Below are 16,527 nucleotides of genomic sequence, written 5' to 3' on the forward strand. Positions count from 1 at the left end.
CCAAGCTCAAGTGGAATTTAATTCAGGTATGGAAGGCTGAATTGATATTTTAAAATCCATCCATAAAATCAACAGGCTAAAGAAGAAAATATATTATATCAACTGATGAAGGAAATGCATTTGAAAGACTCATATACCCATTAATAACTCGCAGCAAACTGGGAATAGTCTCCAACTTGATGACAAAAGAAACTACAAAAAAAAAAAAAAAACCATAGCTAACATCATACTTAATCATGGCAAAGTAGGTGTTTTTTTTTTCTTTAAGATTGAGAAGAAATCTTAGGAAGTGTCCTTTTTCACCAGTTCTATTGAACAATATCCAGGAAGTCCTACATACTGCTAAGAAGCAGGAATAAAGGTTATATATTATATAGATGGGAAGGTAGAAACAAAATTGTCTTTCTTCACCATGACATAATTGTCAATATAGAAAATCTCCCAAATTAGCAAAACACAAAACAGAAACCCTAGAGTTAAAAAGCAAATATAGAAAAGTTATATGGTACAAAGTTAGTATACAAAAGTCAATTGCTTTGTTTATTTCAGCAATAAACAATTGGAATTAGAAATTTAAAACAACATCATATATAATAGAAACTAAAAAATAGTTTGGCGCAGATCCAACAAAATTATAATGCTCTAAATGCAGAAAACTACAAAACTCTAATGAAATAAATGAATAGGACCTAAGTAAGTAAATAAGGAGATATTCCATGTCCCTGGGTTGGAAACTCAGTATCGTTACGATGTTGCTCTCTCCAAACTTGCTCTATTGATTCAATGTTATCTCAACCAAAATCCCAGGAAAGTACTCTGCAGTGTTTAAAAATTGATTTAAAAAAAAAAGACCTAGAATAGCAAACACAATACTGAAGAGAAAGAATAAAGTTCAAGGACAGACACTTCCCAATGCAAGATTTACTATAAAGCTACAGTAATTTAACCAGCGTTGTATTGCAAAAGAATAGATGCATAAACGAACTGAACAGAATTCAGTATCCAGAAATACACCCACACTAACATAGTCAACTGATCATTGAGAAAAAAGAAAAGGCAATTCAATTCAACAAATTGGTGCATAAATAACTGGATGTCCATGTATGAAAATTTAACCTAGATACAGACCTAACACCTTTGAGATAACAAAAATTAACTTTAAATGGATATTAGACCTACTTTTAAAATTTAAAATTAGGAGAAAATCTAAGTGACCTTGGTTTGAATGATGAGTTTTAAATACAATGCCATAAAATAAAAATTAATAAACTGAACTTTATTGAAATGAAAAGCTTTTGCTCTGTGGGGAGAGGAAAGTGTTAAGAGAATAAAAGACGAGTCACAGACTGGGAGAAGATATTTGCAAAATGCATATTTGAATAAGGACTTGTATCCATAATATACAAATAACTCTTAAAACTCAACTGTAAGAAAACAAAAACCAACTAAAATGGTCAAAATATCTAAACAGAAACTATACCAAAGAAGATATACAGATGAAAAACAAGCATTTGAGATGTTCAATAGTGTCATTAGGGAATTGAACATTTAAACGGTAATGAGATACCATTTATCAGAATGGCTAAAACCTGAAAAAACTGACAATACCAATTTTTGGCTAGAAAGTGGAGCAATGGAAACATTCATTACTGGAGGGAAAACAAAGCAATACAGTCACTTTGGAAGATATTTTGGCACTTTCTTATCTAGCAATCACATTCATTGGTGTTTATCTAACATTTGAAAACATTTTCCACTAAAAACCTGCCTGTGAATGTATATTGCAGCTTTATTCATTATCACAAAAAATGGGAAACAAATTATTTTAACCATGTCTCTACTGAAGGAGCTCAATGGAAGTAGAAGCATGGGTAAAATAATTTGATACATCCACACAATGAAATATTATAAAGTGTTCTATGAAATCATGGAAAAACTTGGATGAATGTTAAATCCATATTGCTAATTGAAAGCAGCTATTCTGAAAAGGTTATACACTATATGATTCCAATTTTATGACCTTTTAGAAAAGGCAAATTTATAAAGATAGCAAAAAGATCAGTGGTTGTTAGGAGTATGAGCAGGTTGGAGGGAGGGTTGAACAGGACAAGCACAGAGGACTTTTGAAGGTAGGCAAACTATTTTGTATGACATGGTACGATGGACATATAACATGCATTTGCCAAAACCTATAGAACTTTATTGTGCAAAGAATGAACTTTAATAGATGTAAAATCTTAAAAAATAAGAGTTCAGCAGATCCCAGGATAGAATGCAGAATGTGATGAAAAAAATGTAACTGTATTAGGAATGTACAAAACAATCTCACTGAAAGGACTGAAGGAAAATGGTGCTAACCTAAGTAACTCTGGAAAATAGTGAAGTCTATAAGCCAAAGGCAAAAGAAACTATATATAAGACTGTACTATAGTTGATGAAGTTGTTTTCCATAGTGTATGAGTTAAATATTCTGATACTGGCACACATGTTGACTGCGCTTAAATGATTATGTAAATAGATGGCTGAGGCTAGGACCCAGTTTTCTAACTGTTGGAATAAGAGGATATTGACAAGCAAAGAGAGGAGTCTAGGATAATCCATGTGGTAATGGATTAGCATCTGAGACATTAATACAAACCATGTTTAGCTCAGCATAGATACCTATGGGTACATATAGATATGTTTATAGATATGTGCATATGCATGCATTAGTATACACATAAGTATTTCCTTGCTTCTCAGCTGAGAGGTCTTAGAAGCAAGGATGATGATGATACATCAGTAACAATGAGCACACTTATCATCCAGATCTTGGTTTCTAGTAACATTCTCTCATAAAAAACACCTGGGTTTCTCAGAGAAATGATTTTTTCTAGGATTGGAGTAGAGATTATAAAGGATGAGCCTGAAGCATCTGTTAATACCAGAATGTAAAATCTCCCCCAACCATACTTATGAGGGTATGTCAAAGGAACACAGACGTCAACTAAAGGAGATTGCAATGGCCAAAGTGGGAGAATTTGAGCAACGAAACAAATTGAGTAATATTGAATTATACTCCAAAGCATAAAATAAATATCCATGTCTCCATAATGTTCTGAATAAATGTTAAACAAATAAGTAAGAGAATAGACAAATCTTCCATGCGGATTCTAAATAATTCTTGCAGATTCTCAGCCATCAAAGAGGTGGAGCTTAATTCCCTGCTCCTTAGGCGTGGGGTGCACATAGTGACTTTCCTACAGAGTAAAGTATGAAAAGAGGTGAAAAAGTAAACATTCCAGTGGAGAAAGCTGACAGACACTACCTCAGCCAGGTGATTAATGTCAACATCAGCATCCTAAATCGTATTGATCATATGTTTCCTTGATATGATATAATGGCATTTTACCTTTGTGGTTTTTCTCTCCCAAACGCATAATTCCAGTCTCATTAAGAGAAAAACATCAGACAAATTGCAAATGAAGGACATGCTACAAAATAGCAAATCTAGTACTCCTTGAAACTTGTCAAGATTATCAAAACAAAGTCTAAGAAAGTGATTCAACCAAGAGGAGCTTAAGGAGACATAATGACTAAATGCCGCTTCCATCTCTTTGATGTGATCCTGGAACAGAAAAAGAATATTAGGCAAAAAATAAGAAAATCTGAATAAAGTATGGTCTTTAGTTGATAATTTATGAACATTGATTTATCAATTATGACAAACGTGCCACACCAATTAATTATAGTGTGGTTAATAACAAGGGAAACTTGGTTTCAGGTTATATGGGAACTCTGTACACTAGCTTCACAATTTTTCTGTCAATCTAAAACTTTTAAAATAAAACTTTTTTTGAAAAATTAATTTGGGAGGCCAAGGCAGAAAGATCACTTGATGCCAGGAGTTTGAGGCTAGCCTAGGCAACTTAGTGAGATGCTGTCTCTACAAAAATATTTGAAAAATTAGCTAGGTATGGTGGTATGCACCTATACTGCCAGCTACTCAGTAGGCTGATAGGGAGGATTGTTTGAACCTAGGAATTCAAGGTTACAGTGAATTATGATTATACCACTGCACTCCAGCCTGGGTGATAGAGTGAGACCTTGTCTCTAAAATAATAATAATGTGATATTATGTAGCATTGAAATATTTTAAGATATTAAAATATGTTAAAAGCTGACTATATTATCAATATGGCAAAATTAGTTATACTTATTCATATTAGCTCTCGAAGTATAACATATATTTAATTCAGTAATCAGCTCAACAGACTGAGTTTCTTAACTCTAGACATCCTACCCTGGCTCTGTGTATTTTACAGATTATCTGGAGAAATGAAATTCATTTCATGCGTCACTGCTTATACAAGTTTGTATATTTTGACCTGTTATCTTGTGAGGCACTTTTAGTCTAAATTTTATTGACTATAGTCATCACAATAATTTCTTGAGGTAGTTGCATCTTCTTATTTGTCTTTTCAGAAGGGAAAGAAAACTTAAATATGACAAGGTTAAACGATTCAGATGAGGTCCCTCAAAGCACATCACCCAAGACACATTCCTGGAAGCAGGTCATAAAAGTTGCCTTCAGTTTAAAATCAACCAAATGCTCAGATATCAGTTAAAAAAATGAGTAATTCAGTCAAATGCTTGGCTCTTTACTGACCTGACATCAAATATTTAGATACTTTTTGGGGAAAGCTCATTTGTTACATCAAAATATTTTTATCACTTGGAATTGTGCTGCAAAAATGAAAAAAAAAAACTGCCTTAATTCTGAGGGAAAGAAATGTATATTAGCTTTCATGGCTAGAAAGAATGTGCTCCTAATTTGGTGAAAAAATAATCCATTTAATGTTATTTCCATGGAGAATTAACAATAACATTTTATGTGAGCCTAGGAGAAAAGCAACAAAAAACATTTCTATTTACTCAGGCTTTCGTAGAATGACAGATGAAACATTTGTCAGAGGAATATTTAGTTTGTAGTGGATGTAGATTCAAAATTAGCAATGTAAAGACTACTCCATTTGCAGACAAATTTCACTGATAAATGAAAATTAAATACTTTAACACAGACATTAGTAGTAGAAAGATAAGTACACATAATGGAATTGCTTTTATTTCCCCTGCTCTATACCTGTATTCTTACTGGATAATCACTTTTTTTTCAGCTAGTTTACCCTCCAAAAGAGGAACATATGTTAACTGTGCCTGGTCAACATCTATTCTCTCTTCTTTTGGTAGAAACACTGATTTTTGCTTTAGAATCATCTGCTCTCTCTTCCATTCTGGCTGAGGTGCAGCTTTATACACCTACCCTCTCTGGGCCTGTGTATATAATCTAAACCTAGAAAATCACTTCATTCAATCACTCAGTTATTATTTCAAGGATGGGTAGGTGACTAGTTGATCAGTCAGAGAAAATCTTGAGATTTTTGCTAAAATTAATGTAAAGGAGAAACTCTCTCTTTATTCTGACCTGTTGAGCTGGTGGGATGTATTCTAGGTACTATCTTGCCACCCCTGGTAAGAAAGCCTATCTGGAAGGAAAACCAATCAGACGCAAACCAAAATTGAGAGAGGTAGAGATGAGAAAGGAGATAGATAAAGAGAGTAATTTCTGACTATCTAGATACAGCTGTACTCAAAGCTTTACCATTTGGCGGGTTTTTCCAATTATAAGAGCCAACAATTTCCCAATTTTACTTTAACTAATTTGATTTAGGTTTTTGTCACTTAAACTGAATTGGTCCTAATTGATAATCCTCTTTCTTTTTTGCTAGCTATCTGAATTTTTACTCATCTTTGGGGATTTATTTGAGGACAATGAGTCCATAAGCCTTTCTAGGCCATCCTATCCCAACCTCTTCCTCCTCAGAACTCTAATGCATTAGGGTGTTTTCTCACTCATTTGGCTTAGTGCCTCTTACATTGTTGACGCATTGAAAATTATGGATGCTTCATTTCCTGTGGCTCGTCTTTGTAGCAGAGTTGTGTTGTTGATGTTGATGTTGAAAATTATTCAATTTCCTCTGTGTGCATGACTCATTTATTAAGAAGATGCTAAGCTCCCTGAAGACTAAGTTGTCCCCAACCAACATGCCCCTTCCCCCACCTCAAGTCCCTAAGAGTTTAGAGTTTATTGACTAAGTTTTCTCAAATCCATGTGCAAAAATCAAAGATGAGTTCCTTTTATTACACAAGTATATAATCTGTCCTAGTAACATGAAATTTTTTAAGGGCTCTTTTTATAGTCTGCCTTCCTTAGTTCACAAGTGAAGAAATAATATCTCTTTTTTTTTTGTTTTGAGACAGTCTCGCTTCATCACCAGGCGCCAGGCTGGAGTGCAGTGGCACGATCTCGGCTCACTGCAACCTCCGCCTCCCAGGTTCAAGCAATTCTCCTGCCTCAGCCTCCCAAGTAGCTGGGACTACAGGCACATGCCACCACCCCAGTTAATTTGTTGTATTTTTAGTAGAGACAGGGTTTCACCATGTTGGCCAGAATGGTCTCGATCTCTTGACCTCATGATCTGCCTGCCTCGGCCTCCCAAAGTGCTGAGATTACAGGCGTGAGCCACCATGCCCGGCAGAAATAATATCTTTAGGACCTATAAGAAATTAGTGAAGGCAAAGGGGAACTGACATGTTTTGACTACTCACAATATTCTAAACATCCTTGGGACTTTACATATATTTACCCTGCTTTTTCTTCCCAGTATCCCTGCAAATTCTTATTATTCCTATTTTCAAAAATGAGGAAATGAGCTCAGAGAGGTTAATGAATTAGTCTAAGATCACATCCTAGTAAATGTATACTAAAGTATATGTATATTTTGTCTTTGTATTCCCACCATCTAGCACAGTCTCTGGCATTCAAAGGGGACTCACAAAATATTCAGCAAAGAAAGGAATGAGTGATTGAACGAATAGCAGATTAAAGTTCCAACTTTCCATCATACCATGCCACCTTACAACAGGATCATAGTCAAAAGAGTTTCAAATATTTTTGTCTTTTTAAAAATTAAACTGAATCATTTAGGATTCTTCATGTGGAAAGATTGGTATTTCTAGATTTCAATGGCACAATTCTGCTACAGAGATGAGCCACGGCAAATGAAGCATCCTGGTTAAGTGCTAAAACTTTTGGGTGAGAAGAAAATCTAGATACAAATCCTATTTACTCATTCATGCGTTATCTATGTCTCAGATTACTCACGAATAAAATTGGGATAATGATAGTATCTTCCTTCCAATATTGTTATACTGATTAAATAAAATTATGCCTAGCACAGCATCATAATCTTTTAATAAGATTATTTACTGTTATTACTGTAATATTTTCTTGTAAAGTCTAAACCAATATTCTCATTGCCATAAATAACTTGGTAATATACAGGCTATTACATTTTCAGGTATTTTTTAACAACTTAGGTATGATTTTGAATATTAAGAAAAACAGAAACATCGCTTATTACTAGAGAAACAGATACTAAAAGAACTCTCATAACTAAAAGTGACCAGTATTACAACAAAATCAAGATTTTATACATAAGGCAATTTCATAACCATAAGAAGTTAATAGCCTCATTATCCATCTCGTTACTCAAGTCAGAAACTAGAAATCTGAAACACACACAAGCTTGCATATGTACACATCAGTAAATACCTTCATCTCTCTTACTTAACACTTTCAATTAATTGCCAAGTCTGCTAATTATACATCCAAAAGTATCAAATTCATTTTCTTATCTCTATCACCTTTGCCACGGATTTTCTGAAGTCTAATAGCTCTAATGTGGAAATTTCTGCTGTATGCTAAGTGCAAGATTGAGGAGGCTTTAACTAGGGTGGAAGATTTGGAAACAGCAAGAAGTGATCAGGTTTTGAAGATGTTTTGACAATGGAGCCAACAGGGCCTGCTAATAGATTGGATGTGGAATTATTAGAGAAAGAGAAGAGTTCTGGAAGCCTCTGAAACTTTTGGTTGGAACAAGGGTTGCTCGGTGGTTCCTGTCCTGAGATGAGGATGCATCTAGAGGAGCAAGTCAGGCGGCTGGGCACAATGCACCAACTCCAAGACACTAGAGAAATTAAATTAGGATTATTGGGTTGCAAACAATAAGAAAAGCTGAATGACCGGGGCAAAGGTAGAACAAACACTACTGCAGCTCTGGCGTCTTAGTAAGGTGGTCATGGACAGACCTCTGGGCACTACCCTGTGAAAAATTCAGCACCAGGACATTGTGATTGACAGTCCCACCAAATAAGAATAACAATTAGGATGAAAAATGGAAATAGATAACACTTATTAAGAACTTCCTAAGGGCTAGGCATTTTCCAAAAAATTTCTGTGTATGATTTTATTTAATTTTCCAAGTCTGTGAGAGAGGCATTGCCTTTATTTCCATTTCAACGATGGGGAAGTTAAGTTACCCAAATTGCACAGTAGGTGGAATGGGGATTTGAGTGCAGGTAATCTGATTGCAAAATCATACATAAGATTAACCATAATGCTACATATCTCTGGGATCTAGATGGAGCAGATGAAATGATTAAATTGCAGGAACAGAAAGGAAAGGAAAGCTGGGATGCCAACCACAGATCTCCATTACAGAAAGCACTTAAAGTAGAAGCCATGTTTCGGGATAAGTCTATGCTGTGCACCCTCCAGGATCTGCTATTAGAGGAGGACCTGATTTTTGAGCCTTTGACAGCTTATGGCAACCATTTTGTGGACACAGGAAAGTGACTCTAAATTTTCTGTTTGTTTCTGTGGCAGCTGATAAACTCAGCTATGTAAAGATAAGAATTTTCCGATTTCTGCTTTTAGCAGAAAAGTAACACATTTATGGGTGTGAAAGTGCTTTGCATTTTACAAAAAAAAAGTCATACTATGAAAATAGAACATTTGTTTTTCTTTATTTTGTTAAAAAAATCATTACAGTCAGAACTTGCACTCATGGGTTTCTCCTACATATTGCAGTGGTGGAGGAGCCAATTATTTCAATAAGGTCATTGTTAGGGCATTTTTTTTAAGTGAATCACTTCTAATAGACTTTGCTTTGACTTTCAAGCTGGTAGATGTGTAGCTGAGGTGTCTGCATGTACCTGAGAATTATCATGAGTACAAATATATGTGAGAACCCTGCTAATCTGTAAGTTATCTATAAGTTATCTGATTCTCGTTTCATTATTTTCCCAAAAACTTTGCAAAAAGTATGAGGAATTATGAAATACAAACCAGGCAGGCTTATGCCAATGTTCCTCACTTCTTGGGCCCGGCCCTTAATCTTTCCATTTTATTTGGGGCAAAGAGCCCTGATTAGAAGATAACAGAGTCTGGAGAGCCCAGTGAGGGGTGGTGATGCTTGATTGAGTAGCTCACATCAAAGGAAAGCCTTATTCCCAAGTGCAAAAGACATAATCACAGAGCTCTGAGGGACTCTGGAAGGTTGCTAGGTGATGACCTAGCCTTTAGTGGAAATACTCATAGTTCAGTAACTATGAACATTGTTCTAGCTTCTACGTATTTTTACATGTTAATAGAATAAACCAAACTTTGGGTAACCAGTTTGAAAGAGTCTTACCAATTCTTACATAATGAATTCCAAATGAATTGACCATAATCCAATGATGTCTTTAAAATATCTCTAAATACACAAATACTCTGAACACATAAATACGATTCTTAGGCTAGGATTTTTCATTGCCAACATTATTTTCTGGAGGTGTGTTAGTCATTCAGTCATAATTCAGCCTACCAAGAAAGCATCAAATGCCTTAAATCAATTAAACTACCACATATTGGAGCATCAGAACATCATATTCAAGATGTATACAAATTCAGGCTATAACTATAGTTATATTTGTAATCTGAAATACATATATAGGTGCATATACAACAAAGTGAAAAAAATTACCAAAGATGAAGTGAGACAGACCTTATAATATGTCCTCCATACATTTCATTGAACATTATTAATTAATAAACAACAGGTAATCAACAACAGTGCTTGGTTTGATTAGATTATATATATATGATTATATTTCTTTAGTGAAATTGTTGGTTATGCATTTCCTACAAATAATTCACAAATATTTATGAACGTCTGTGTTGCAGCAGCCATGATGCTCACCATGGTGAACCTGGGAATATATGAAATAGGCACCATCTCTGCCCTGAAATTTAATATGTACAGACTGCTGGACTGGACTAAAGGCCTGAGGAGAACTATAACAATCTCTTAGAGAGAACAGTGATTAAACAGGGATCAAAAGTGCCACCCATATAGCCTTCCTACTCACTGATCAAGAATGACAGCAGATCTTAGCAAGTGCAAATCAGCAAGAGGAATCCGATGGTGCTATTCACTACTATGAAGCTTTTCATTTTGCCTCTTACTAAGATTTCACACATATTCTTGCCTACACACAGAAAAACAAATATTGTGCAATCTCGCTTATATGTGGAATCTGAAAAAGTTGAACTCGTAGAAGCAGAGAGTACAATGGCGGGTGCTATGGGCTTGGCTTGGAGGAAATGAGAGATGATGGTCAAGGGTACAAACTTTCAGTTATGATGAACAAGTTCTGGGGCTCTAATGTACATGATGGGTGGTGATGAATGTTTTAATTAATTTGATTGTTGTTAGCATTACACAATATATATGTATCTAATCATTATATTTTGTACCTTGAATATATTTGATCTTACTCAATTAAATATTTAAAAATAAAATATATTTAAATTTCAAAAATATTTTTGCAAATTTTATGAATACCCACATATTATTTCCATTTTCATTCAACCTGTAAATAAACTTTGTCAGAAGTTTTACATTTCTGAAAACTTGAATTTGGGGCTCTTTGGATCAAAGCACTAGCATCCCTCCTAAGTAACCCTATTTTGTGGTCTATCTTTATGTTTAGGATCCTAGCCTATGATTAAAAAACACACACACACAAAAAAAAAATCTCTCAAAGATGCCATTATTGTAGCTAATCACTAATTGTGTATCCTCCCCCTGCCCCGCCCAATTTATCCAGCAGCTTCTCTTTTTTTGTCAGATGTCAGATAGATTCCAAAAGCTAAATCTGTCCTCTGGGAAGGCGAACAATTATACCGCCTATTGCCTCTTCTTCCTTTCGTTATTCTGTCACTAATTATGCTGTCCACAAGGGATTCTGTCATATAAGAGTCTGTTACCAAGAGCTAAAATACATGTAACAGCTGTTTATTTGCAAATACGGAATGCGGTGAACACATGGCACAGAGAGATGCTTACTTTCTTAGGCTTGTATCTTTCCATTTACATTAGATTTTCCATGATCTTTTTCCCTTTTAAATACTGCATATATGGTAAAGAGCTTTATTTTTCTTTTCTACTAAACTCCACTGCAATAGAAATAACTAATATGTTAAAAAATATCTCAGATAACCAAGTCATCACAGCACAAAAAACAGCTCAAGCTTTCAGGAGCAATAGAGATAATATTAATCATAACAGCAGCAAAATGAGCAAGTGCTTAGTTGTTACAATGTTCCAGGCATTTCCCTGGCAACCTTACAGATAGTCCCTTATTTATTATTCATAATTACCACATTACATAGTAGCTGTCATTATCTATGCTCTTCACAAGGTTACTAGGGGCATACCTTTAAAAGGTTACTAGTTTGCATACTTGTGGTTTAAATCCAAACCTACTTGACTCTGCCTCCTTCCAACTTTACACTGAGAATGAGGGAAAAGAGTAAGGTAGGATGAAAGGTAGGGGAAAAGTAGACAGAGGAGAGAGAGAAATAATGGAGCAAACCATCCTCAATCCTTTTTTAATTTTTATTATGCATTGACAAATTATAGCTGTATTTATTTATGGGATACAAAGTGATGTTATAATTTTTAAATACAATATGGAAAGATTAAGCTAATTAATATCTCCATCACTTCAAATATTTGAGATTTCTTGGTGATGAGAACATTAGAAGAAATTAACTCTCGGTGATACTAAAATGTACAGAACTCAATGACTAGCTATATTCATCATGCTGTGCAGTTGATCTAAAAAAAATTAAACTTATTCCTCCTAACTGAGGCTTTGTACCTTTCGACTATTGCCACCCCACTCTTTTCACTCCCCAGTGTCTGTAACTACCAATCTACCCACTGCCTCTATGAGTTCAATTGTTTTAGGCTACACATAGAAGTGAGAACATGCAGTATTTGTCTTTCTGTTTGACTAATTTCACTTAGCATAATGTCCTCCAATTCCATTCATGTTGTCACAAATGACACAATTTCTTTCTTTTTAGGCTGAATAGGACATATGCTGTATTTTTTTCTTAATTCATTAAACAAACATCTATTGAGCACCTAGCACTAGCTGGGCCTACTATCTACTTGTAACACAAGTTCCTTGCCTTAGAGAAGCATGTTTGGCTTAGAGACGTACAATCTCCAGCCAACAACTGCAGTCTCCACTTTAAGGACAATAATCAATATGTGCCAAAGTGTTGAGAGCACAAGAAGAGGGTGGGGCCTGTTGAGGGAACCGGGGGAGGTTTCCCAGATAAGGTGCCTTTTGAGCAGGAATGTAAGCAAAGCATGAGTGTTCTCAAGCTGACTGAGGGTGGAAAGTTGTAGGAGGCGGAGGTCACAGCAAGGCAACATCATAGCAGTGTGGCAGATGGGGGGTGCCCAGGGGATTGAATACTTCAGCAGTTGCAGAGGAGGGTACATGTGGAAGATTGTGAAAGATAAAAGCAGAAAGGCTGGTGTATGACAGCGCATTGGGATGGGCATTAGGAGAGGTGGTAAAGGAGGGAAGAGGTAGGTGTCTGTTGGGGAAGGGGCAGGTGAGGAAATATGAGACATGGGTCTGCCAGTGCAAGTAACCACTTCATGCAGCATGGTATTTGAGGTTATCATAAACCATTGAATCATGTGAATTCTTTTGTTCAGTGTTTTTCTGACTATGGATTATGCTAATTTTGATGGAAAGAAGAGAAATACATACAAAGTTAAGAGTGGCCCTAAATCAGAGCTTGGGGGTCTAGAAAATGAAAGGGTAGCGTGAGAAAACTAGAAGCCTGGGTGGAGACAGAGCAAAAGCATTTCTCAGATGGATACAGCTACTGAAATACAGGGCAGGTGGCATAGAGACAAATGGGCTAATCAATTGTATATCAGGCATCCCTGGGGCTGGATATCAGGCAAAAGATGAAAGGATGAGATGAGAAGACAAATGATGCTGTCATTATTTCTGTATTTAAAAGTAATCAAATGGGCTGAGTGCAGTAGCCTATGCCTGTAATCCTGGCACTATGGGAGGCTGAGGACGATGGATGACTTGAGGTCAGGAGTTCAAGACCAGCCCGGCCAACATGGTGAAACATTGTCCTTACTAAAAATACAAAAATTAATTGGATGTGGTGGCATGCACCTCTAGTCCCAGCTACTCAGGAGGCTGAGGCAAGAGAATTCCTTGAACAAAGGAGGTGGAAGTTGCAGTGAGCCCAAATCACACCACTGCACTCTAGCCTGGGTGAGAAAGCAACACTCTATTTCAAAAAAACTAAAACTAAAAACAAAGTAATGAAATGCTTCAAGTGGAAACAAAAAGCACATTTAACTGACAATATAGCTATCACCACAATATAGTCTGAGAAAATCTTTTGATGACCAAGCACAATTAAATATTATTGGGACTTGGGACACTATTACATTGTTCCTTGGATTAAGTCTTCTTTTGTGTAGAAATGTGTGTCTTATCAGTCAAGTTTTTCTTGCTCTGCCTGCTGAAGGGTGAAACAGACATCAATATATGTCTTTAAACTGTCAGATCTGGACTCTGCCTGTAACCTCTCCCCATAGATAAAAAATTGGATTTCAAAAAAAGGGAAAAAAACCCTTTGTATCCTAAATTTGTCAAGAAATTCTTGCCAAGAATATACCTTTACCAGAGTACTTACAATATAGCAGAAAAAAAAACTTAATAAGTTTTGATTTGGTGTTCTCTGGGACAAAGTTTCTAGTGGAATAAAGAGTGAAAAGATACTGCTTATGACAGCTTCTAATTAGATTTTGTACAGTCATCATTAAATCAACAGAGTAAGTTTTTATTTTGGGGTTGGCATCTCCTACTTCTCTGCCACTATAGATGATCACTTCCAGTGCATACACTTCAAATGGGAAAGCAGTGTCCAGGAACGATGGGGTAGAGATAAAGCTGGCAATGCAGGTTTCCAGGCAGCCCTCCTGCAGTGCAGTACCATCCCCAAGGCTACCATAAAGTCCAGTGTGGAGAGTCCCGACTTGAGTGTCATACAGACCTAGGGTCCAGTCTCAGCTCTGTATCTTAATAATTCTAGGACATAATATACACAAAGCACTTGGCCCAATGCCTGGCACACAGTAGACACTCAATGAATAGAAGCTGTTACTGCTGCAAAATTATTTTTTAAAGCATGAAAAGGAAAAGCCAGAGCTCAAATATAGCAGAGCTCCTCACTTCAAAGGCACAAACATTCCTGTCAAATGTTAATTTTTCTGCCAACTTCTTATGAATATTTAGGGCCTAAAAGTTATCTAAAATGATCACTAGTACAATAAGGTGGTATTTTTTATGTCATTTTCCAGCACTCTCCCCTTTTTCCTTATTATTCTTTATAAGGTAATCTAAAATGTAAGAGATTAATAAATAGAAACTGTAGATTTTTGGTCTTACCATTTTTGTCTGCTCTCCTCAGTATCTGGAAAGAAAAAAGATAAAAAATTATCACCATTTTAAATAAATTTTGCAGTGAACATTACACCTACACATAATTTATCCATGATTAAATAAAATACATTCTAATTTTAAGGGTTTCCCAATTAAGATATTTCTTTATAATATCTAAAACCTGAAAACAACCAAAATGTCCATGGATAAACAAACCATGAATGGAGAAACAAACTGTGTTATAGGCATATAATAGAATACTACTGAGCAATAAAAATGAATGAACTGGTCAGGCGCGGTGGCTCAAGCCTGTAATCCCAGCCCTTTGGGAGGCCGAGGCAGGTGGATCACGAGGTCGAGAGATCGAGACCATCCTGGTCAACATGGTGAAACCCCGTCTCTACTAAAAGTATAAAAAATTAGCTGGGCATGGTGGTGCGTGCCTGTAATCCCAGCTACTCAGGAGGCTGAGGCAGGAGAATTGCCTGAACCCAGGAGGCGGAGGTTGTGGTGAGCCGAGATCGTGCCATTGTACTCCAGCCTGGGTAACAAGAGTGAAACTCCGTCTCAAAAAAAAAAAAAAAAAAAAAAAAATTAATGAGCTATTGACACAACTTGGACAGATCTAAAACTAATTAGGCTGAGTAGAAAACCTAGACACAAAAGAGTATCTACTTATAATTCTGTGTATATAAAATTCTTAAAAATGCAAACTAATCTATAGGGACAGAAAGCAGATTAAGGTTCCTAGGAATGGGCAGGGCAGGGCAGGGAAGGGTGGATTACAAGAGGATGTGAGAAAACTTTTGCAGGTGATAGAATTACTATCTTGATTATGATAATGGTTTCATATATGTTAAAACTCATCAAGTTTACACTTTACATATGTGTGCTTTAATGTAAGTCAACCATACGACAATAAAACTGGGATTAAACAAAACGTAACATGGGTAAATAATAGCCCACATGTCTATACTAAATCTACTTTATTTATCATATTATTTTGGATGCATTTAAATTGTCTTGATGCATAAGAAGCATTTGGCCATCCAGTTTCTGTTACTCTTCAGTAATTATTTCTAATGTTCTCTGGGAAACCAACCTTTCCTGCTTGCTTGGCCTAGGTGCTCCAGTGTTGGGCAGAGCACTCATGTCTGAGATACAGTGACTGCTCAGACATGAGCACATTAAGGTCAGTGAATGACAAACCATGGTTTTGCTTGAGTTGTTAGGAGACAGAGATACTATACCTTCCACTGGCTTTGAACTTGGGAGTATATAGTCAATGCATTGCTAACAGTCATTTTGTTATTGGATATATTATAGGTTGAATTGTGTCATCCAAAACCAAATGCTGAAGTACTAATGCTCAGTATCTGTGAATATAACTTTATCTGGAAACAGGGGTTTGGGAGGAAAAGCCCTCAATAAAATCCAACATTCCTTCATGATAGAAACTCTGAACAAGGGCCAGCGTGGTGGCTCACGCCTGTAATCCCAGCACTTTGGGAGGCCGAGGCAGGTGGATCACGAGGTCATGAGATCGAGACCATACTGTTCAACATGGTGAAACCCCATCTCTACTAAAAATACAAAAAATTGAGGCAGGAGAATTGCCTGAACCCAGGCGGTGGAGGTTGCAGTGAGCCGAGATTGCACCATTGCATTCCAGCCTGGGTAACAAGAGTGAAACTCGGTCGCAAAAAAAAAAAAAAAAAAAAAAACTCTGAACAAACTAGGCGTTGAAGGAAGATATATCAAAATAATAATTCAAAACCCACAGCCAACATCATACCAAACAGGCAAAAGCTGGAAGCATTC

General features: G+C 36.2%; 1 protein-coding gene across 1 annotated transcript in view; it reads right to left on the reverse strand.

Moving 5' to 3' along the window:
* Positions 1–16,527, reverse strand: part of NECAB1 (N-terminal EF-hand calcium binding protein 1) — a 166,544-nt gene that overhangs the window by 141,125 nt on the left and 8,892 nt on the right. Inside the window, exon 2 of the mRNA XM_002759058.7 lies at positions 14,713–14,737. Coding sequence (XP_002759104.1) covers positions 14,713–14,737 — 25 coding nt within the window. The remainder of the gene's footprint in view (positions 1–14,712; positions 14,738–16,527) is intronic.

The sequence above is a fragment of the Callithrix jacchus genome, chromosome 16 (assembly GCF_049354715.1).
Source record: "Callithrix jacchus isolate 240 chromosome 16, calJac240_pri, whole genome shotgun sequence".
Lineage (NCBI taxonomy): Eukaryota > Metazoa > Chordata > Mammalia > Primates > Cebidae > Callithrix > Callithrix jacchus.